Source organism: Erythrolamprus reginae, chromosome 6 (genome assembly GCF_031021105.1).
Source record: "Erythrolamprus reginae isolate rEryReg1 chromosome 6, rEryReg1.hap1, whole genome shotgun sequence".
NCBI classification, from domain to species: Eukaryota; Metazoa; Chordata; class Lepidosauria; order Squamata; family Dipsadidae; genus Erythrolamprus; species Erythrolamprus reginae.
This window is the reverse complement of record NC_091955.1, coordinates 15,662,508-15,686,465: the sequence shown is the minus strand read 5'-3', so window position 1 is coordinate 15,686,465 and position 23,958 is coordinate 15,662,508. Positions and strand designations below refer to the sequence as shown.

Sequence of the window (23,958 nt, the reverse complement as noted above, 5' to 3'; positions counted from 1 at the left end):
ACCACATGTAAGTATCACTGCATTCTTAAATTAGTAACACATTTTTTCCCATTGACTTTGCTTGCCGGGACAGAAAAATGAGACTACAACACTGCAACTGTCTTAAGTATGAACCAACTGCCAGGTGTCCCAAGACTATGGGGACGCCACGCACAACCACAAGTGTGAAAAATGGTCATAAGTTCCTTTTTTCAGTGCCGTTGTAAATCAGAACATATGCACTGTTGCAAGCGGAGGACTACCTATAAAAGGACATCCACAGGCCTACTCATACAATTCTTTATTGGCCAAGCGCAATTGTACACACAAGGAATATGCTCTCAGTGTACATAAAAGAAAATATACATTTGTCAAGAGTCTGAGGAGAGGCGCAGCATACAAATCTAATAAATAATAAAAATAAAAATCATGAGGTGGTGATTGTGAATCCATGCAGGGTTTTTTTTAAGCAGCATTAGTGAAATCGCTCTTTTTTCCAGGATATTCTTTCACTCCCTGTGACACCCCCCCCTTCCCCCTTTTACTCTTAGTTGTGGCTCCGTTTTTGTTTCCTCCACAAGCCAACCAGATAGGCGCTGCCACCTGTTGCAATAGATACTACAGTAGTATATAGACCCCCGTGGTCTCCAAAGGGGGGGGGGGGGGGGAAGGGCTAGAAAAATCATCAGCGGCTCCTTCCTCTCCAGAAAGAGAAGGAGGCCGCACCGGAGGGAACCAAGTTGCCCTCCCCTCAAAAAAAAAAAAAGTATCAGAGAGCCGCTCCGGGCGAACCTGCGACTCCGCTCGCTGCGCCGGCGCGGAGAGGCGCCCGCGTGATGACTCCACCCCGCCGAAAGGAGGCGGCGGTGATGGCCGAGCTCGCCGGGGCGCCTCAAAACAGGCAGACCGAGGCGGCGGCAAGAGGAGGGGCTTCGTTTCGCACTGCGGCTGCTGTGGAGAGACGCTGAAGCCGCGGCGGCTGGGCGAGACCCACCGGCCGGTCGCGGTTCCCCGGTGCAGCTTACTACGACCACCACCGCCGCCGCCGCCGCCGTGCATCCTCATTATAGGCGGGCGGCTTTGCAGAAATCCTCAGGCGGACGGACGGACGGCTCCTATATAAAGCGCTGGAGTGGGCGGAGTACAGAAAGCTCCCGCTGCCGCCGCCGCGGCGATACCTATTCATTCAGGCAGTCACCTAAAATGGCTGGAGAGAGCCGAAGGTGGTGGCAGCAGCAGGGCAGGAGGAGGAGGAGGTGAAAGCCAAAGCGGCCGCCGCCGTCGCTGCTGCAGCACCAGCGGCACCAACAACCCGACCCCTTAAAGGCGCTTTCACTTCGAGGGTCTCCTTTTTTTGGGGTGGGGGGGGCGTGTGCATATTGCAAGACACCGCCATTCCACCTCTCCCCGTTTGGATTCACGGGTCTCCTTTTTTTTTTTTGGTTCTCTCCTGTTTGGACTGAATGCTCCTCCGAGCGTCGGCTTTGCCTCAGCCTTTTTGCAACCATGTCGGCCGGCCCAGACGAGAGCTCCGTCCGCGTCGCCGTCAGGTGAGCCGCGCGTGAGGGGGGTGGAAGGGCGCTCTGAATCCTCTCAGGCATTATTATTATTATTATTATTATTATTATTATTATTATTATTATTATTATTATTATTATTATTAATATTATTATTATTATTATTATTATTATTATCTTGCAAGGGACTTGAAGCGGCAGGAGGTTAACGAGAAATAAAAGGGGTTGTGTGGGCGTGCGTACACATCGTGTGTGTGTGTGTGTATTTTCATCCTTTTCATTATCAGCAAAACCTCTCACACACACAAACACATTAGCATACACACACATATGTATACACACGTGTGTGTGTGTATACATACGTGTGTATGCATATGTGTATATATGTGTATACAGTATATATGACGGTCTTGGCATATTGGTATACGTATACTGTATATGTGTATATATCTATGTATGTATGTAAATGTGTATACACACATAGAATAGAATAGAATTTTATTGGCCAAGTGTGATTGGACACACAAGGAATTTGTCTTGGTGCATATGCTCTCAGCGTACATAAAATAAAATATACATTTGTCAAGAATCATGTGGTACGACACTTAATGATTGTCATAGGGGTCAAATAAGCAATGAAGAAGCAATATTAATAAAAACCTTAGGATATAAGCAACAAGTTACAGTCATACAGTCAACATGGGAGGAAATGGGTGATAGGAATGATGAGAAAAACTAGTAGAAGTGCAGATTTAGTAGAAAGTCTGACAGTGTTGAGGGAATACACATACATATACATACACATATATGTGTGTATTTATTTTCGCAGATTTTGTATAGATACACACACATGTATGCACCTGTGGGTATTTAGGCACACACATGCATATATATGTGTGTGTGAGGGAGAGAGATTTTGCTGATAATGAAAAGGCGTAATGAAAAAACATGCATGTATGTATGTATGTATGTATGTATGTATGTATGTATGTATGCAGTGAAGGGCTACCAAACTTTTTACTACCACACTGTGGGCGTGGCTTATGCATTTTCTTTCAACATCTTCCAGTGCAAATTGGGTGCTCTGGGGTGGAGTTCCATTTTCGCTACTCCACTACTTTCCCCCCCCTCCAAGCAGTAGCCCACCCCCCTAGTCATGGGTGGGTGAAGGAGGGAGTCGGGCCTTCCGGAGACAAGCCTACGAAGGAGGCGGAGAAAGCCGGTTCTAAGGTGTTGAATTTTCCTCTGCGGGTTCCCGTGAAGTTTTATACCTTTTGTCTGGCGGGATGCTCCTTGGCTTACCTAAGGACAAGATTGGTAAAAAGAAGAAGAAGAGGAGGCCGTCCTTGCAAATAAGAGGGGCGGAGGAGAGTTGAAAATGTTGCAGTGGTTAATAAAAACAACAACAACAATAGCAGCAGTAGCAACAACAACCGAGAACTAGGATGCTGCAAGGAAGGGCTTCTATAGCAAGGAAAGCTGCCCCTCCCCTTCTCCAAATTGTAGCTTTACTTTTAGGTGGTTATCAAGACTTTTTAAAAAAAATCTAGACATTTTTGAGAGGATGGTAGAAAAATTTATATATATATATGTGTGTGTGTTTGTGTGTGTGTATGTATGTATATATTTTGGCTTCATCAGCTAACCATACCATTATATATATATAAACAAATACTCACATGCTTCTCCCTGGTATTTTTGCACTTTCAACTACCAATCCAATTAAAGCCAATTTACTAGCACAGGTCTATCTATCTATCTATCTATCTATCTATCTATCTATCTATCTATCTATCTATCTATCTATCTATCTATGTCACATGGTGGTTTTTTTTTTGCTGAATTTGAAAATTAAGGGAGACTAGGTTAGATCTATTTCGGCCTTATTTTGGCCTCATCAGCTAGCCATATATATATACTGTATATATATATATAATCTGCAGAAATGCAAACAAAGGGGTAGTTATATTCCTATTTTACACTCCACTGTTTTCTTCCATACACACACACACACACACACACACACACACATACACACACACACTCACACTCACACTCACACACATATATGCCTTCTAGTGATAGGATATTTATATTCCAGCTCTGTAACCATACAATGAAGGTGTTTGGTTTCTTTATATATTTTGCATTATGGGTAGAAGGTATATTTGTGCTGTGCCTGAGGAATTTGGGGAGGGGTACTTTGAGGTTTGTGCCACAGTGAGAGGTTTGAAAAAGGGAGTAACTTCAATTTGGGGCCTTGTCTGCAGGAATGCAAACAAAGGGGTAGTTATATTCCTATTTTACTCTCCACTGTTCTCTTCCATGTTGCTGTCATGTGAGGTGTACATTGTACACTGCGCTGAATTGCATTCAGGGGACTTTGAAGATCTAGTGAGGTGACTGTTGTTACAGGCCTGTGCTAGTAAATTGGCTTTAATTGGATTGGTAGTTGAAAGTGCAAAAATACCAGGGAGGAGCATATGAGGGTTTTTATTCATGATGGAAAATTGCAACATCATTCATCTGCGCTAGAAATTAATGCCGTGTTTATAGTACAGCTTGCCCATCAAGTAGATTTATGCCAACAATTTCCTCCCTTACCTACAACTCCAAAAACTAAAAAGATCTTTTTTTCCGTGTGCTAATATTTCATTCTTTCATTTGTAACAAACCAAAAGGTGGAATATTTAATTGTATATTCTTCAGTTACGTCTGGATATAATATTGGCTGCTACCTGTTAGGAAATACGATATGATACAAGGTTCAGAATTATCCCTTTCCTTGGTGGTTGTCAGATGCATTCAAGCTGAGTGGTTTATTTTTGAAGGGAGATATTACATCAGGGATGTCAAACTCCATTTCATTGAAGGCCACATCAGGGTTGTGTTTGACTTCAGGGGGGCTGGAGTGGGTGTGGCCAGGGTGGGTGTGGCCAGCTTGATGTCACTTGTGTTGGAGACTCCTGTGGGGGCCTGAGTGCTCTGCTGGTGAAAATGGGCACCCAAGCTCCGTTTTCGGCTGCGACGGCATCCTGCAACTCTCTGCCAGCGAAAAGGGAGCTCGGGAGCCCTCCTGAGCTGCGTTTTTGCTGGCAGCGGCACCACAAGCTGATCCTTTGTTGTTTCCAGGGCAGCCCCATGGGCTAGATTAGTGATAGTGAACCTATGGCATGTGTGCCGCAGGTGGCACACGGAGCCATATCTGCTGTATGCGAGACATTGCCCTATTTAATCTGCAGTGTGTATGTGTGTACTGGCCAGCTGATTTTTCACTTGTGCAGAGGCTCTAGGGAGGCGTTTTCAGCCTCTAGAGTAGTGTTTCCCAACCTTAGCAACTTGAAGATATTTGGACTTCAACTCTCAGAATTCTGGGAGTTGAAGTCCAGATATCTTCAAGTTGCCAAGGTTGGGAAACACTGCTCTAGAGGGCCTCTGGGGGGCAGAGAAGCCATTTTCACCCTCTCCAGGCTACAAGAATGCCTTTGGAGCCTGGGGAAGGTGAAAAATAGGCCTACCAGCCCCACCCGAAGTCGAGAAAAGTGGGAACGGGGGGGATCGTGCGTGCATGCATGCAAAGGGGGCGGGGCAGCATTGTGGAATCACACGTGCATGCAAAGGGTGGGATTGGATTATGGGTGTGTCAACTCTCACGGTCACAATAGCGTGCGCTCCTGTGCTTTTGGTACCCGAGGAAAAAAAGCCCATCACTGGGCTAGATTTAAGCATCCTTGAGTTTGACATCCCTTTTATTACACCATTTATTATTTCAGATTTGCAAGATTTGAGGTTGGAGGGATATCTAGCCCAAACGTATCATTCTGGTTCACCCCATATAAAGAAAATATTAGTTGAGAAGGACAAGTAAATGAACTGAGAGCAGAATAAATGTATTAGTTGCTAAAAAGGTTTCAGAGCATTGCAGCAAAAGTTTTCTTATGGAGACCTTTGTAGTGCCCTGTCGATGTTGTTCTCAAACACTTTCATAGCCTGGCCTGATTCCTTTTCTTTTTGCATTACAGTACATACATCTTAAACACTTGTAGTTTTTGTGTGATCTGAGTAGAAGCAATAACTTGTTTACAAGACACAACCCTTCTATCTATATTTTTTATCATGTGAAATAATAATAACAACAGGAGTTAAAATGAGTTGTTGGGTGGATTTGTTACCACAATAGAGTCATCCTGCTGCAAGTCACAGATTTAGTTTTCATTGTGGCATCATCCCGAGTCTACGGAGAGGGGCGGCATACAAAATCTAATAAATAAAAATAAAATAAATAAATACCCAAGCATCCATGGGATTGCCTAAAAGTTGGATGTGATGAATGTTGAAGAATTATCATGATAAGGCTACTGACCTTTGATAATGCTTTTATTGCAAAGGAGTTTGGCAACATTTCTTCTGCATGACAGGGCAACGCCCAGTGAACTGTGAAATGAAACTCAGAATGCTGTAAGCTTTTATTTTTTCCCAAAGTGATGTGACAGTGTCACGTTTATCTTGGCACTGAACTCACGTGCAGTTATCTGAGGGCCCACAAAAGATGTTACTCATTCTGTAGCTAGGTAGGATGCTAAAGGAAGTACATGATCTTGATATGGGATGATAAGATTTTTATCCTTGGAGTGATTGCATTTGAAATGTCCCAAAGAGGACTATATAGTCACCGAGAAGCTCAAGATTTTTATACCAGTGTGGAGGCTGTAAGAAACAGTACATACAGTTTTCATGTACAGTGTTCCCTCGATTTTCGCGGGTTCGAACTTCGCGAATAGCCTATACTACGGTTTTTAAAAAAATATTAATAAAAAAATACTTCGCGGTTTTTTCCCTATACCACGGTTTTTCCCACCCAATGACGTCATATGTCATTGCCAAACTAATAATTTTTGCAAATAAATAACAACAAAAAAGATTATTGTTAATAAATAATTATGTTTATAAATATCAGGATCACTAAGTGTCTTATTCAATGGCGAGTACCAGTAATAATGGTGAGTAAATGGTTGCTAAGGGAATGGGAAATTGCAATTTAGGGGTTTAAAGTGTTAAGGGAAGGCTTGTGATACTGTCCATAGCCAAAAATGGTGTATTTACTTCCGCATCCCTACTTCGCGGAAATTTGACTTTTGCGGGCGGTCTTGGAACGCATCCCCAGCGGAAATCGAGGGAACACTATATACGGACTTTTGCAAAGTACAGTATCTCTTTTCCATTTGATATGACTAGCATTCATTGAAGCGTGTAACCAATTTGTTCATTCCAGAAGACACTACTTTTTTGTCTAATCAGGCATGCATTTTATTAATAATAATAAAATTTGTGTACCATTGATTCACAGAGGTTTTAATGGTTCACAAAATAAAAATCCAGGGGGGGGGGAATGACAAAATAGGGGATAGATGGGGAACTTACCACATTTGCAGATGACACCAAACTGGCAGGAATAGCCAACACTCCAGAAGACAGGTTCAAAATACAGAAGCATCTTGACAACTTGAATAATGGGTGCTATCTAACAAAATGACATTCAATGGTGAAAAAAGTAAGGTTCTACATTTAGGCAAGAAAAACAAAATGCACAGGTACAGTATATGTGGTATATTGCTCAACAGTAGTAATTGTGAGAGGGATCTTGTAGTCCTAGTGGACAACCATTTAAATACGAGCCAGCAGTGTGCAGCAGCTGCCAAAAAAGCCAACACAGTTCTAGGCTGCATTAACAGAGGGATAGAATCAAGATCACGTGAAGTGTTAATAACACTTTACAATGCCTTGGTAAGGCCACACTTGGAATACTGCATTCAGTTTTGGTCGCCACGATGCAAAAAGGATATTGGGACTCTAGAAAAAGTTCAGAGAAGAGTGACAAAGATAATTAGGGGATTAGAGACTAAAACATATGAAGAACAGCTGCAGGAACTGGGCATGGCTAGATTAATGAAAAGAAGGACCAAGGGAGACATGATAGTAGTGTTCCAATATCTCAGGGGTTGCCACAAAGAAGAAGGAGTCAACCAATTCTCCAAAGCACCTGAGGGTAGAACAAGAAGAAATGGATGGAAACTAAAGAAGGAGAGAAGTAACTTAGAACTAAGGAGAAATTCCCTGACAGTCAGAACGGTTGATCAGTGGAACAGATTGCTACCAGAAATTGTGAATGCTCCAAAACTGGAAGTTTTTAAGCAGATGTTGGGATAACCATCTGTCTGAAGTAGTGTAGGGTTTCCTGCCTAAGCAGGGGGTTGGACTAGAATACCTCCAAGGTCCCTTCCAACTCTGTATCATCATCATCATCATCATCATCATCATCATCATCATCATCATCATCATATAATAAAGGAGCAAAAGCAGGCAAAAATGGCCAAACCTACATACAGATTTTTTCCCCACTGGGTAATTCTGATGCACATAACTATTGTAAGAAATAAGAGCAAAGTAATAATCCAGCCTTCCTAAAGCATGCAAATGTATATTGCAATTATCAACCAACACACGGAGATTAGAACCGCCCCCACCCTCCTTGCCTTTTATAAGATATTGAAGACCCACCTATGTCGCTAGGCATGGGGTAATTGAGAGATCCCCAGGCTATTATGGTTTATGAATGGCATGACTGAATTGTATGGGTTTTTTAATTATATGGGTTTTAGATGTTTTTTAAATATTGGATTTGTATATTGTTTATTACTGTTTTGAGCCACTCCGAGTCTTCGGAGAGGGGCGGCATACAAAGCTAATTTATTATTATTATTATTATTATTATTATTATTATTATTATTATTATTACTACTACTATTATTATTATTACTACTACTACTACTACTACTACTACTACTACTACTACTACTACCACCATTTCGGGCATACTGAACTGGGAGGAACCCACCTCTGATGTCCGTAAAGGAGAAGTGGGCAAAACATTCATATTTTTTTTAAACGGACTCTGCAACCTTGTTGATAATTATTTTTATTTTCACTTCAAACTAGCAGTTGTTATACTGAACTAACTTCTTTATTAAAGGTAATTAAAAAGAGCACCTAAAACTAATATTTAATTAACCAGGGAGGAAATAGTAACTCTTTTAGCTGAAACAAGTTATAGTTTTAAATTTCTCTCTTAATTATGGAAAGACAAGTCCATTTCTGTTATGTGGACATTGAATGCTCAGATGATTTGCCAAAGGCCTACTGGAGTTTTCACAATTTCTTCAACAGGAATATCTGGTACATTATCCCATCATTATGTACAATATTCTGGAATAATTAGGTGTTCAAGATGTTGGTTTTAGGAGTGTAATAGTTGGGAAAACTGGAACATTTCTTTTGATGCTTCATTATGCGAAGGTAGCATAACAAGTGTGAAAGCCAACATTTTGGGAAAATATTTACTGACATTTAAATACTTGCAAATATGGAAAAACAAATATAACTGCGTTCATACTCAAAGGTACTGTTGGTAATTTTTACAAATAGCTCTTTATTAATGCAACTGAAGAACAAAATTTGATGAATGTTATGACTGGCCAATGTTATCAATGAATCAATGAAATGCTTTATTAATGGTTTCCTCTCTTGTCCAATGAAGAGAGATCGCTGGGAAGGGGAAATAAGTAGAAGTGCACCTGCATGTTGAATAAACTCTAAGATAAAATATTTAGCTTCAGAGTGCCACACTCCTACATATCAAAACATTTCATTTTTCTCACTTATAAAAACGATAGACAAGGTCTCTTTGTCAGTTTGATTACAAAAAAGCGACATCTGGTATCATGTGTCCATTATGAAACAAGAGAGCCTTTTGTTAACATTGTAATTGTTTTCAATTTTCTTCAGCTCAAAAATTTATTTTGGGATACTTATACTGCCCATCTTTCTGACTACTTATCACATTAGTCACATTTTCATCCATTTGTGTTCTGAAATGATTTCTCGGCATTCACACAATTTTCATATATTATTTACCTGCTTCCTATTCATATCCTCTAGTTTGCATTACATCTTTGTCAAATTTTGAGTTCATTTCCTAATTATAATTACTTACCTCAACATCTTAGCTTTGAAAATTAATTTTGCTTTTTATATATTGCAATTATAAGCAGGCTGCAGATAATTCAGTAATTTTTCAGTCACCTTTTGTAAAGGTGCCGATGTTAGCATCAAGACAAGTTCCTAAGTTCCACTTTTTATTATGACAAGTTTCTAGCAGATATAAAAGATTATATATCTGTAACTATGTGCATCTTTGTAACTTGATGTAGGATTTCAGTTCCAGTCACCCAACATTATATTGTAAATTACACAATAAAGGTTGAGGCATTCAGTAATAATGAGTCCATGAATAATCCATGAATCAAGGACATTGTCAAACAAGAGATGACAAGACTGAACATCGGCATCTTAGGAATCAGCACACTAAAATGGATAGGAATGGGTGAATTTAATTCAGATGACCATCAGGTATTCTACTGGAGGCCAGAATCCCTCAGAGGAAATGGAATAGCCTTCATAATCAATAAAAGAGTAGGAAAAGCAATACTGGGATACAGTTCCCAAAATGACAGAATTATCTTAGTTCTGATCCAAGGCAACCATTCAATATCACAGTAGTCCAAGACTGTGCTCCAACCACTGGTGCTGAAGAGGATGAAATTGACTGGTTCTATGAAACCTTACAACACTTTATAGAATTAACAGCAAAAAATGATGTCTTTTTCATCATGGAGGTTAACTGGAATAACAGGCAAATTTGGCCTTGCAGTACAAAATAAAGCAGGCCAGAGGCTGATAGAATTTTGTCAAGAGAATATGATGGTCATATCAAACACTCTTTTCCAACAACCCACGAGTCAACTCTACACATGGACATCACCGGACAATCAACACAGAAATCAGATTGACTGTGCTCTGCAGCCAAAGATGGAAAAGCTCTATACAATTGGTAAAAACAAGTCCAGGAGCTGACCGTGGTTCAGATCATGAGCTTCTCGTTGCAAAATTTAAGCTTAAATTGAAGAAAGTAGGGGAAACCCCTAGGCCACTCAGATATGAACTAAATCATATCCCTGATGAATATGCAGCAGAGGTGACAAATAGATTTAAGGAATTAGATCTGATAGACAGAGTGCCTGAAGAGCTATGGACAGAAGTTCACAACATTGTGCAAGAGGTAGCGACTAAAACCATCCCCAAGGGGGGGGGGGAGATGCAAGAAAGCAAAATGGCTGTCTGAGGAAGCTTTGCAAATAGCTCAGGAAAGAACGGAAGCAAAAGGCAAGGGAGAAAAAGAAAGACACACCCAATTGAATGACATTGGAACATCATCTTTCGGCTGTGGCGAGGAGGGCATTTGCTCAGGTTCACCTGGTGCACCAGTTGCGGCCCTATTTGGACAGGGAGTCATTGCTCACAGTCATTCATGCCCTCATCACCTCGAGGCTCGACTACTGTAACACTCTGTACATGGGGCTACCTTTGAAAAGTGTTCGGAAACTTCAGATCGTGCAGAACGCAGCCGCGAGAGCCATCGTGGGGCTTCCAAGATTCGCCCACGTTTCTTCAACACTCCGTGGCTTGCATTGGCTGCCGATCAGTTTCCGGTCACAATTCAAAGTGTTGGTCATGACCTTTAAAGCCCTACATGGCATTGGACCAGATTACCTCCGGAACCGCCTGCTACCGCACGAATCCCAGCGACCGATAAAGTCCCACAGAGTTGGCCTTCTCTGGGTCCTGTTGACTAAACAATGTTGTTTGGCGGGCCCCAGGGGAAGAGCCTTCTTTGTGGCAGCCCCGGCCCTCTGGAACCAACTCCCCCCGGAGATTAGAACTGCCCTGTCCCTGTCTTTCGTAAACTGCTCAAGACTTACTTATACTGCCAGGCATGGGGGAGTTGAGATATTCCTTCCCCCTAGGCCATTACAAGTTATTCATGATATGTTTGTGTGCATGTTTGGTTTTATAATAAGGGTTTTTAGTTGTTTTATTATTGGATTGTTACATGCTGTTTTTATCATTGTTGTTAGCCGCGGAGAGGGGCGGCATACAAATCCAATAAATAATAATAATAATAATAATAATAATAATAATAATAATAATAATAATAATACAGAATTCCAGAGAAGAGCTAGAATAGCTAGAAGTGCATATAGTCAAGGCTATGTTTTTACCAGTTGCAATGTATGACTGTAAAAGTTGGAGGATAAGAAAGGCTGACCGCCAAAGAATTGAGGCCTTTGAACTATGGTGCTGAAGAAGACTCCTGCGAATCCCTTGGACTCCAAGGTGATCAAACTGGTCAGTCCTAGAGGAGCTCAACCCTGAATGCTCTTTAGAAGGCCAGATGCTGAAGATGAAGCCACCAAATGAGAAGGAAGGACTCACTTGAGAAGAGCCTAATGCTGGGAAAGATTGAGAGCAACAGAAGAAGGGGACGACAGAATGAGATGGCTGGATGGAGTCACTGAAACAGTACTCGTGAGCTTAAATGGACTCCAGAGAAAACAGAAAGGCGACTTCACAACTAACAACAATAATGAGGATTGTTTAAATATCAGAAACAAGAGTGAAAAGTTGCTAATTTAATTTTGGCATCAAACATTTAAGAAAAAGAAATACATGTTATATGATAATTAGTCCATATTTGTAACGCTACTTAAATTTTAACCTACAAAGGAAGACATTATATTGCATTTACTAATAGGTGTTTTTTTTTACTGTAGGACACAAATTGTAATTTGGATTATCCCACTATAGTTTTTAATATTATGCAAGCAAACATAAGTGTTTCATTAAAATCAACTTCAGCCTTTACTTTTGTTATCTTCTACCTATAAACACTTCAAAGGGTATATTCATGTGACACACATTGTGTATTTGTCAGCTGACTCATTTATTGAAGTATATATTGTAGAATAATAGGTTCATAAATGTTGAGGACCTAGTTCCTCCCAGTCTTATTTAGACTCTTGTCACAACAAACCCAGTTATATTGGAGAATGAAAATGGTAATGTAATTTAAAGACTCTAATTTTTTTCAGTAGAAATTGAATGACTCAGTAATTTAATATTAAAAGAGCACTGTAATTATGATCTAGGGTGGAACTCCGTTGCAATTTGTGTTCTTTTCCTTTTCTTTACATTTGTTTCAAGAATTTTTGAAGTTTAATTGTCTTTTCCTTCCTTTGTTTTGACTAGATTAATAAATGGGTGTATAAATAGTCCTTGATCAATGACCACAAATGGGACCAGGAAATTGGTTGCTAAATGGCACTATTGCTAAAAGGAAGAATCAGGTGACTGGAATAGGTTTACCATCTTGCCCTTGGATCATTAAGGAAAATAGCACAATTACTAAGCAAAAAATAATAATAACCACATGATTGCAATTTAAGATTTCTGCCTTCTCCACTAACACTGCTTGTTGCAATCTGGTTGCGAAGTATGCAAATGTGACTGTGGGATGCTGTGACATCTGTAAATCTGAGGATTGATTGAATTTTTTTTTTTTAAAAAACCTCTTGCAACATCAATAAAGTAGAATATTTGTAGCTCAAGGTGATGTCTGATCTTGGTGGTTTTCTTGCAGATGTTTCATTACCCAAACTAGTTAATACAGACTAGCACTGATGATGTTATTGAGTTTGGGTAATGAAACTGCAACAAAACAAACCAAGCTCAGAGAGCAACAAGAACCTCTCTTGTTGTAGTATCAAATGATGACTGCACAAATCAATCAGTAAGCAAATAATACCTATAACTACTGAGATAGGAAGAACTTTGATGTCCTAGAGCAGGGGTAGGCAAAGTTGGCTCTTCTATGACATGTGGACTTCAACTCCCAGAATTCCTGAGCCAATGATGCTAGCTCAGGAATCCTGGGAGTTGAAGTCCACATGTCATAGAAGAGCCAACTTTGGCTACCCCTGTCCTAGAGCAAGGGACCCAATCCAGAACCGGTTCACACAAACCAGTCATGGTTTCACAGCCATGACCTCTCTGATCCGTGGAAAAACCTCTCTCCACAAACTGGTTCCTAGTGCCCAAAAGGTTGAGGGCTATTTCCCTGAGCAGTGATGGAGAACATATGGCATATGGCGGAGCCATATCTGAGGGCATGCGAGGCTTTGCCCTATGTCAGCTCCAGCACTCATGCAGGCTCTGGTCAGCTAATTTTTGCCCTTATTTTCAGCCATTTTCATTCTCCCCAGGCTTCAGGAAAGCCTCCAACCAAAGTTCATACGTGTGTGTCACCCCCAGCCTTCTTTTCACTGTCAGAGGTCTTCAGGAACTTCTTTGGGTTTGGACAGTTGCAACCAGGCCTCTCATATCTTGGCTGATCGATCCGGAGCTCTGTTATCGTCTACAGAGGTCTTTGGGAAAGCATTATCAGCTGCAGAAGAAATAGGCCGAGGTGTGCGAGACCTGGTTACAACTATATGAAGGTAAGTAGTCCGCCATTAAAAACAGGTCAATTTAAATCACCATTTAAATCATGATTTAAATCACCAGTAAAAAGGCTTGATTTTAATCAACTCGATTTAAATCATAATTTTTGAAGAGCAGATGTCCTCCCTGTCCTGCAAGGAAGAATAATATTTATTTCTTAGTACAATGCTTAAAAGAAAATGAATGGACAAATTTAAAGACTTCTACTTAAAAACTGGAGGTGTTATTATGAATGTTAAAAAAAATGAAAATGAGCATTTATTGAAGCATTTATTACTTCTGCCCACTTTGTTACATAGATTAAGAAGTAGCCACGTCTCATAAAACATAAAAACAAGTTAATGCAATCATCGTGGGTATAAGCACGTGTAATAAAAAGAGTCAAGAACATATGGATGCTGTGTTTAAATTTGTTAGATTACATATTCTTTAATCTGTTATTTTGCACATTCATGGCCATCCTATGCTTTGCATAATGTAGCTTGTCTAAAAAGGAGCAGATTAAATATTTCATAGCTTGTGCTTGATCCCAGAAAAAGATAATCTTTGGATAATGTGTTACTGCATCATCCCGCGTCGTCTGAAAGGCTTTGCTTTCTAATCCAAAGCAGTGCAGAGTGTGGGATGCTACCTTCTTGATTCCATTCCTGATTGGGATTAGCATCATTACAATGTGGCTAATCTGTCAAGATGTGTCTATGAGGCATTCATTTGTTGTTGGGTTGAAGAGCATGCTAAGCAATTTCTATTACCAGAACACAAATTCCTATGTGTCTCTGTGAAGAATCAGCTGATACATCTGCCTGCAGAAGAAATTCTGTCAATTTAATTTAATTTAATTTAATTTAATTTATTCGATTTGTATGTCGCCCCTCTCCGGAGACTCGGAGTGGCTCATAACAATAACAACAATGCAAACAAATCTAATACATTTTTTAAAAAAAATCTAAAAACCCATTATTAAAACCATACAACACGTACCATACATAAATAATATAAACCCAGGGGCTCAATTTCCCCATGCCTGAAAACATAGGTGGGTCTTCAATAACTTATGAAAGACAAGGAGGGTGAGGGCGGTTCTGATCTCCGGGGGGAGTTGATTCCAGAGGGCCAGGGCCACCACAGAGAAGGCTTTTCCCCTGGGGCCCGCCAGACGACATTCTTTAGTGGACAGGACCCGGAGAAGGCCAACGCTGTGGGACCTAATTGGTCGCTGGGATTCGTGCAGCAGAAGATGATTCCAAAGGTATTGTGGTCCAATACCATGTAGGACTTTATAGGTCATTAGCAACACATTAAATTGTGACCGGAAACTAATCGCCAACCAATGCAGGCTGCGGAGTGTTGATGAGATGTGGGCGAGCCCTAGGGAGCCCCATGATAGCTCTTCGGGCTGCATTCTGCACGATCTGGAGTTTCTGAACACTCTGTAAAGGTAGCCCCATGTAGAGAGCGTTTTTCCCAGAAACATGCCCAAAAATAAAATAAAAATTGGGAAAAAAATTGCTTTAATTGTTTTATACATTACTTCTAGTATTTCTTTAGTTCAGATATTTCTAGACACACCTTTTCTCTTTGCCCTTACATGTCACAATTTTTATTATGAAATTTACTGTCTTAATATTGAAGTTTTGGTTCATATTCCTATACATACCTAAACTCTAAGATTCTATTTAAATAGTCCATTATATTCATAAATGAAAGATCTTCTTTTGCCCTCCACGTCTTCAGCTGCAGAATTAGATTTCAAGAATGATGCTAATACAATGATATTAAAAAGTATTTGAACAGACTAAGCAATTTTGTTGGTATTATTTCACGGCTAATATGTAATCATGTAAGGATTCTTGGGGTAGAACTGATCAGACAAAAGCATAATTTCAGAGACTTCCCCAGTCTTGAGTCCCAAAACTATATTGGGGTATAATTTTCATAAATTCCAATTCAAACATCTGGAGGGCATTAAATTAGAACCGTGATATTTGCCAGGGAGGCACAAGGAGAATCAACATGCAGAAAGCACCATCATGATGAAAGAATATAGAGCCCGCTCCTTTTTTGTACATTGCAAATGTTACACACCCAGAAGGAAAGGTCTATGATGGCTCGCCACAACTAAATTGCCAAAGCCAATTTGCTGTGGCCGACTTACTTTGGCCAACTCTCCAAGGGACAGCTCACCATGGTAAGAGGTCCACTAATATAAAAGAAACAGTGGAATAGAATAATTAAAGGGTGCCAAAGGCGGTACAAAATAAAATGTGAATGACAAAAATTAAAGTACAGTGATACCTGGTCTTGCAAACTTAATTGGTTCCGGGACGAGGTTCTTAAGGTGAAAAGTTTGTAAGACGAAACAATGTTTTCCATAGGAATCAATGGAAAAGCGATTAATGCGTGCAAGCCCAAAATTCAACCCTTTTGCCAGCCGAAGCGCCCGTTTTTGTCCTGCTGGGTTTCCCCTGAGGCTCCCCTCCATGGGAAACCCCACCTCTGGACTTTTGTGTTTTTGCGATGCTACAGGGGAATCCCAGCAGCGGAATCCCAGCATCGCAAAAATGAGTGCTTCGCTGGCAACGGAAGTCCGAAGGTGGGGTTTCCCATGGCGGGGAGCCTCAGGGGAATCCCAGCAGCGCAAAAACGAGTGCTTCGCAGGCAACGGAAGTCCAGAGGTGGGGCATCCCAGCGGTGGCGGTGGGTTTGTAAGGTGAAAATAGTTTGTAAGAAGAGGCAAAAAAATCTTAAAGCCCGGGTTTGTATCTCGAAAAGTTTGTATGATGAGACGTTTGTAAGACGAGGTATCACTTTATTTTAAAAATTATTTTAAATAATTAAATTGAATTGTTGAATTGTCCCGCAATGCGTTGTCGCACGCTGAATTGGCCATGTTGAGTTGTCCCGTGGCAAATTGGCTGTGACAAGTTGTTCCATTCAAAAAAGGAATGGACTCTCTGGCTGTCATTTTGTTGAAGGTAATACGTTGGGTACTTTTGTCTTTGCACAATTTGCTAAGGCCAAATTAGAGCTGAATTAATTTCTTAATTCTCCCTTACTCGGTAGCATATTATTCTAACCAAAACAAAACTTGGACCGAAAAGATCAAAATCTAAACACTGCTGTTATTCATGGTTAGTGCCCTTGACTCTCCAAATTCTACTAAGCATTTTTAAACATGTTGTGACTTTTATTTCTGTTGTTAACAGCTGATGATGAAACTAATCCTGAGTTGTACTAGATTGTTCGGTTAAAAAGGATTTGTTTTATCGTTTGCATACTATTCCCACGCTTTGCAACATGACTGTGGGTAAACTTGTAATTCTACTTTGTTACAGAACAAGTTTAAAGTAACACTGATTAAAGGTGATACACAATGAAATTTCCTCATAGGAAATAGAATTAAGAAGCATATATTTTCCTGGTTCTATATTGCCGTCATTTGTATGTGATGTTAACTGTATCTAACAAAATGACAGGCATGAAAACAAAGTCCTTTTCCTATTTTCTGTTTACTACTCTCTTTCATAGAAGAATGTGTTATGAGAATTTAAACATGGATAATCTCATAATTACAGACTTTTACTGCTTGATCTATAAGAAGAGGAGATTAGAAGGAGAATATAAGGCTAAAGTGCTCATTTTTAAAATCGTTTATAAATTCATGATATTTGAGAATTAAATTAATCATGCAATGTTAATACAGTAAATAAACAAGTTAACCATGATAGAATAAAAAGATGCGTCTTTGTCAAAAGGTATTTTTAAAGCTGACATTTTTAGAATACTGTATTTCAAACCTGGACTAAAGAACTGGAATCTCCAATAAAGTCCCATCAATGGATTCCTATCCTTAAAAATATTTAAATGATTTTGGAAGAACTGCAATTATGGTAGTTTCATCACAAAATTATAGTTAGGGTATAATAGAATGATATAAGGAGTTACTTCTTTATTGTTATTCATTCATAAACAGAATCTTCCTAAGTTAACGCAACTATCTGCTGCATAACTATATAGATATATTGAGTGAATTGCTAGGGAAAGGCAGGTCTTAATTCTCCTTTTTGTTGACTTTTTTTGCTCTCTGGGAAGTAGCTTCACCTTCCTGGAACTTTGGACTACATATAATCATCTCATTTAGTATATTTTTGGGATAGTGTATTAATGTATATATGAAGTTTTAGGGGAACATCTTTAAACGGTGTCCCCCCAGATGCCAACACCAACCAAAAAGAGTAGTCAGACACACTGGTAAAAAGCAAAGGCAGTTTATATACTGGAAAGCAAACACAGGTAACAAAAACTGTTCTTACAGACAGGAACACGATGAAGCTTCACAGAGGTTTCACGAAGGCCAGGCAATAAAACAGGATTCTTGCTGGCAAAAACAAGACTGGAGATAATAAAACCCACGCCTCCCCCAAGTCTTTCAGCCTTCTAGGCCACAAGCCAAGATCAGAGACGCCAAGAATCGAAGCAAGGTCACAGGACTCCCAGTTGATAACTCTCCACAAGACTGTAAGGGCGGGCCTGCCTTTTCAACCCTGCTGAGGAGAACCACACCCAAACCCAGCTGTTGCCAATTCAGGGATGGAAATACCTTTCTAATTGGCCCCTTCTTTGAGCTGCACGTCTCTGCCTCATGTCTATTATAGCCTGTGCATCTTCATCCAATGAATCCAGGCTACTAGCTGGGGAGAGGGGCCCCCCCGGGGGTCTCAGGCTGCTCTCCCTCCTCCTCTTCCTGACGTTCCTCTCCCCCATCTGCCTGGTCCTCCCCCTCCTGGTCACTGTCCTCCTCCTCTGGGCAGCCGGTCCCTGAGGAGCCTCAGGCTGAATCACAACAAACGTTAAACATCGTACAATAAAATTTGTAGTCGTATTACAGCAGGGAATTCATTAGTGAAACAGCGACTATCGGTAAGTTTAAAATATATCATTTTCTTTTCTTAGATTATATTTTTAATTTATATTTTTACTTTAAAAAAATATTTTTATCTTAAAACCAACATTTTAAAAATGACAGCCTTTCAGAACATTCCAGTTAAGATAATGATTTCAGTGATAAAGTTACAGTTGCGTTACTGTGACGAGCCACAAGAAAAAACAACATATGGTTAAAATAAAAATTTACATAAATATGAATGCAGCTAGCACTTACTGAATTATAATTCACAAACTGGCACTGTAGAGCCTGGCTTCCTGCCAATAGGCCAATCACAAGCCTCTTTTGCCCTTCTTTAGGCTTAATCTGATAAGCACATTATACATAGTAATAGAATGGAGACTATAGGCACATACAACCAATTGTTTTAGTCTCACCTGCTTCATGACCTTGGGTGTTGACACACCTGGTAGTGTCCCAGTATTTCCCCTCAAGTAATGCTGATAATATGGCAATTAATGAACCAGAATAAAGATGGTTCTGCAATTTGATAATTACATGTAAGGGGAAAGGCGAGATCACTCCCTAGTAGGAACAGAAATTGCATTGTGATCTTTTTAGAACTCATAATAATTGGGTTCTCAGAAAGACAAATTAGTCTTCTCTGATATCCGGAAAGTATAGTTATTAAACCTGCAGTGGTGCAGCTTATGTGTAATTGGAGCTTTGTTGGGAGAGGAATTGCCTCATAATATCAGATATGGTAAATATCCAGAGGTAAAAGTTAGTTTAAGCTGATTCAGTAGTTGAACAACTAGAATAGGTCTACTCCGAAATAGAGACATTTGATAGGACACATGGGAGTAAAAAAATGGCAGTAGGAAATTGAATGGTCTAAAATACTTAACTGGATGGACATTAGCCGTTTTTGCGATCGGCAGCAGCGTTTTCGGCCGATCTGGAGGCTGAAACGGAGGTGGGGAATCCCAATAGGGAATTCCATGGGTGGAGCTTTGACGTCATGAAGACGTCCTTCCTGGAGGCCACGTTTCAGCCGAGCGCCATTTTGCGGTCTGCGGTGGGTTCGTAAGCCGGAAAAAGTTCGTAACAAGAGGCAAAAAATTTCCGAACCCCGTGTTCGTATCTCGAGATGTTCGTATCACGAGGGGTTCGTATCACGAGGTACCACTGTAGTATCTTTTTTAAAAAATGGAAACCGGCTCTCAGCAAAGCAGACTGTCATCCTCTGGCATTAACTGTATTTCCAAGAATGACTCTTTAAAAAGATTAAACATGTAATTGAAAGTACAGTATCCCATCTGTCAACAAAAAGGATAAAGATAAGCAGGAATAGTGGAAAATATCATGAAGGAGGATGGATTTGAGAGGGAGCAGATTGTACATGTTTATCAGAATGCTGCGTTTTTATTATAGTCTGATGACAGTTATTTGGTAAATTGACACCTACTGAAGAGGGCCCATATGTCTTTCTCAAAAATTGTATCCACAGCTTTAATAGAGGCTTGTTTATTTGCTTGTTTTGTAAAGCCACCAATAGAACCAATTTGGTATACAGTGTTCCCTCGATTTTCGTGGGGATGCGTTCCGAGACTGCCCGCGAAAGTCAAATTTCCGCAAAGTAGAGATGCGGAAGTAAATACACTATTTTTGGCTATGAACAGTATCCCAAGCCTTCCCTTAACACTTTAAACCCCTAAATTACAATTTCCCATTCCCTTAGCAACCATTTAGATTATTACTCACCATGTTTATTTATTAAAGTTTATTAAAAAAAATGTTTTTTAAAGGCAGACGAAAGTTTGGCAATGACATATGACATCATTGGGCGGGAAAAACCGTGGTATAGAGGGAAAAACACGAAGTATTTTTTAATTAATATTTTTGAAAAACCGTGGTATAGACATTTCGCGAAGTTCGAACCCATGAAAATCGAGGGAACACTGTAATAGAAATTAGTCCTGCCTTAGACCCAAAGCCAGCTGGATGACCTTGGACTAGTCACTTTCTTTCAGCCTTCTGGGGAGGCAATGGCAAAACAATTCCTGGAAAAATTTGCCAAGAAAACGTCAGGGACTTGTTTAGGCAGTTTTTGACAATTTGGCACAATTGAAGGGAAGGGAAAGGGGGAAAAAATCGCCCAGCTTGTTAACAATTCTGGTTGATGTACAACATTAAAAACACAAGTAGCAAATAACAAGCACAAAGAGAAAAGGAAGAATAAAGATCATTCTGGTAGAACATGCACCCATTAAAAACTTATCAAATCTCTCACTTAGCTCACACTCCACCCTAGACTAGATAATGAGGAAAAAGCCGAGTATTCAAAACCTGTCTGAGATAACATATTGTTTAAAGGGCAAATTCTTTGAAGGAGAACTAGCTTACGGAGTCTAAAAGATGAGGAACATCACATATTTTTTTATTGTGGAAGGAATTGGGGGAAAAAGCTATTTCCTAATTCACTTATTATGCCTTGCCCTGACTTCCTCTTTTCAGTATTCTCAAATGCCTGTGGCACTTTGTCTCAATGACATGCTATTGGTGTTGATTTAATGGAACTACATTTGTCTAACATTCTTTGCCAAGTTTCGCTGTATTGTAAATGATTCCAAGATAACAGACTATAATATTTTATTGATAAGTGCACTGTATTGTAAATGATTCCAAGATAACAGATTATAATATTTTATTGATAAGTGCACTGTATTGTAAAACGATTCCAAGATAACAGATTATAATATTTTATTGATAAGTGCAGCAATTCAGTGTGTAAACAATATCATTACAATAGTGTCTAAATGATAGGCGGTATTATTGTAAGCTCATTAACCAGTTTCTGAGGTCTTAATATGGAGGTTATTAATAGCTTTATAAGCACATAGATCTTAGAAATATCAACTTATACAATTCAACCTAAAAATTTCACATCTACAATACACAGATATTTTAACTCTGTAAGAAATTGCGCTAGAGTTTGAAATAGTGAAAGCTTCTTGTTTATATATTAAATAAATTATAACTGTAAAGGAAACTCATTTCACGAACCTTTTAATGATCTTCAACCTGTATACCATAAGTCAATTTCTTGGTCGATATAGTTGCTATGTTCTCATTATTATTCTCTGAACAGAGCACATTGTTTGATTTTGAATGTTTCACACTTTGTGTCCTGCATGAAAGCAAAAGAAGATTAAATAAGTCTCAATTGAGTTCAGTTTAAGTCCACTGTCAGGTCCTTGAGATTGTATCATCCAAAGAATGAAAGCTTCTTTCTTGTTATCTAGATATATACAGTAGATATGCCATTGATACATAGATAGATAACCTTTCTTGTCGTTTTTTTCCGTGGGCACTGGCACACATTAAAAACACTATAACACATTATAGCTTTTGTAATTTTAATGTCTGCCCCAGGGATGATTCTGTTTGGCATTATCTATTTCTTTAAGACTGCAAGTTCTTTATTTCACATACGTATTACAATCTCTATTAAAAATATCATTGGCCGGTAGAAAAACAAATGATGTTCTATACTGTATTTAACCTATAATATTTAAGTTATATGGTTTTATATTTGTTATTTGCTAATAATCCTAATTATATCCTTGGAAAATATATTTAATTCGTTAAGAGCAATGGAGAAGATAATCTTTATCAGGATATGCCGTATTTTAAAATTCACTGAGTATAGTGCAGTTTCTCCTGAAGATTATTTCTTAGCTATATTTGAAATTTACATGGAAGGTGAGGAAATGTATATTATAAAATTGAGTTCTGTATGTAATTATGCACATGAGAAACAATTTAAAAAAAAAAATTGGGGGGAATCAAAGATAGAAAGTCCAATTGCTTTATGACCTTTATGATAATTTTAGATGCAGAGCAAATTGAGCAAAATAGGTTTTTAAAATTGGATTGTTATGTAGAGAAACAGGATAAGCTATCGGCTAATCTCCATGCTGGGTAGGATACGATTAGGGAACTTGTGAATCATTTACCATTTTGCTTCTTGTTCTTATGGGTATATCTAATTCAAGTGAATGGAATGCTTGAAATTTACATTTAAAATTTAAATGAAAGTATCTAATAAGGATCCAGTTTTATTATTAAGCTAGCATTTAGGCACTAAGAATAATGTTTAGCTGGAAATTAGGGTGTGTGTTTTTTTCTCAGTTCTGAAGAGTAAATGATTTCTGAGCAGTGAGCTATTCTTTCAAAATTACTGGTTAAACTTTCCTTTTGAGTTAATACATATGTACATTTCTTTTAGATTATATGTTGTCAGTGGTTTTTTTAACTATCAGTTTTTATAAATAATTGAAAAAGTTACTAATTTTAATGCATAAATACCATGGAAATTATATGAAATTGTCAAAAAAATCAATGCCTCTACATATAGAATCTTTGTTAGATCTGTAGAGGTGTTCATTTGTCCTTATAATACTAATACTAATATTAAATGTTTGCTTTTAATAATGGGGGTTTTAGTGTTTTTTAAATTATTAGATTTGTTGTACATTGTTTTATTGTTGCTGTGAGCCGCCCCGAGTCTGCGGAGAGGGGCGGCATACAAATCAAACAAACAAACAAACAAACAAACAAACAAACAAACAAACAAACAAACAAATAATATTAGTGTTAATGTTTAATATATTATCTTATTTTCTTCTGTCAAGCCACTCACAACAAATTTCAAGTTTTATAATATTCCAAATCTTATTTTTCTTTAAGTTCAATAGTCAATTTATCTAGTTCTGTGCAATCCAAAATCTTTTTAATTATTAAGTTTTTGGTTGGTACCCCTCCTTGTTTCCAATATTGTGCCAGTACAATTCTTACAGATGTATGGATGAGTAATATATATTGGTATAGTTTTTCTATATTTCTATCTAGTATCCCAAGGTGGAATGTTTCTGGTTTTACACTCAATTCTTAGGGTGTATTGTTTCATCATTTATCATTATATATGGCTTTTTTTTTTGTTGGTAAGCCAGTTTGGGTTAAGTTTTGATGAAAAACAGTCTAAATATTTTATAGATAAAGTTGGTGCTAATCAGAAAAGATCATAGTATAAGTCACTGGTACAAAGCAGCTTTGTAAGAG

The 23,958-nt window shown here is 38.9% G+C and overlaps 1 protein-coding gene across 7 annotated transcripts in view; it reads left to right on the top strand.

The window, feature by feature from the left end:
- Window positions 1–684: 684 nt before the first annotated feature.
- The window catches only part of KIF21A (kinesin family member 21A), a 135,445-nt gene continuing 112,171 nt past the window's right edge, over window positions 685–23,958 (top strand). For all 7 annotated transcript variants that reach the window (XM_070755331.1, XM_070755328.1, XM_070755325.1 and 4 more), the window contains exon 1: window positions 685–1,529. In XM_070755331.1, the coding sequence (XP_070611432.1) occupies window positions 1,486–1,529 (44 nt within the window). In that variant the 5' untranslated portion in view covers window positions 685–1,485. The remainder of the gene's footprint in view (window positions 1,530–23,958) is intronic.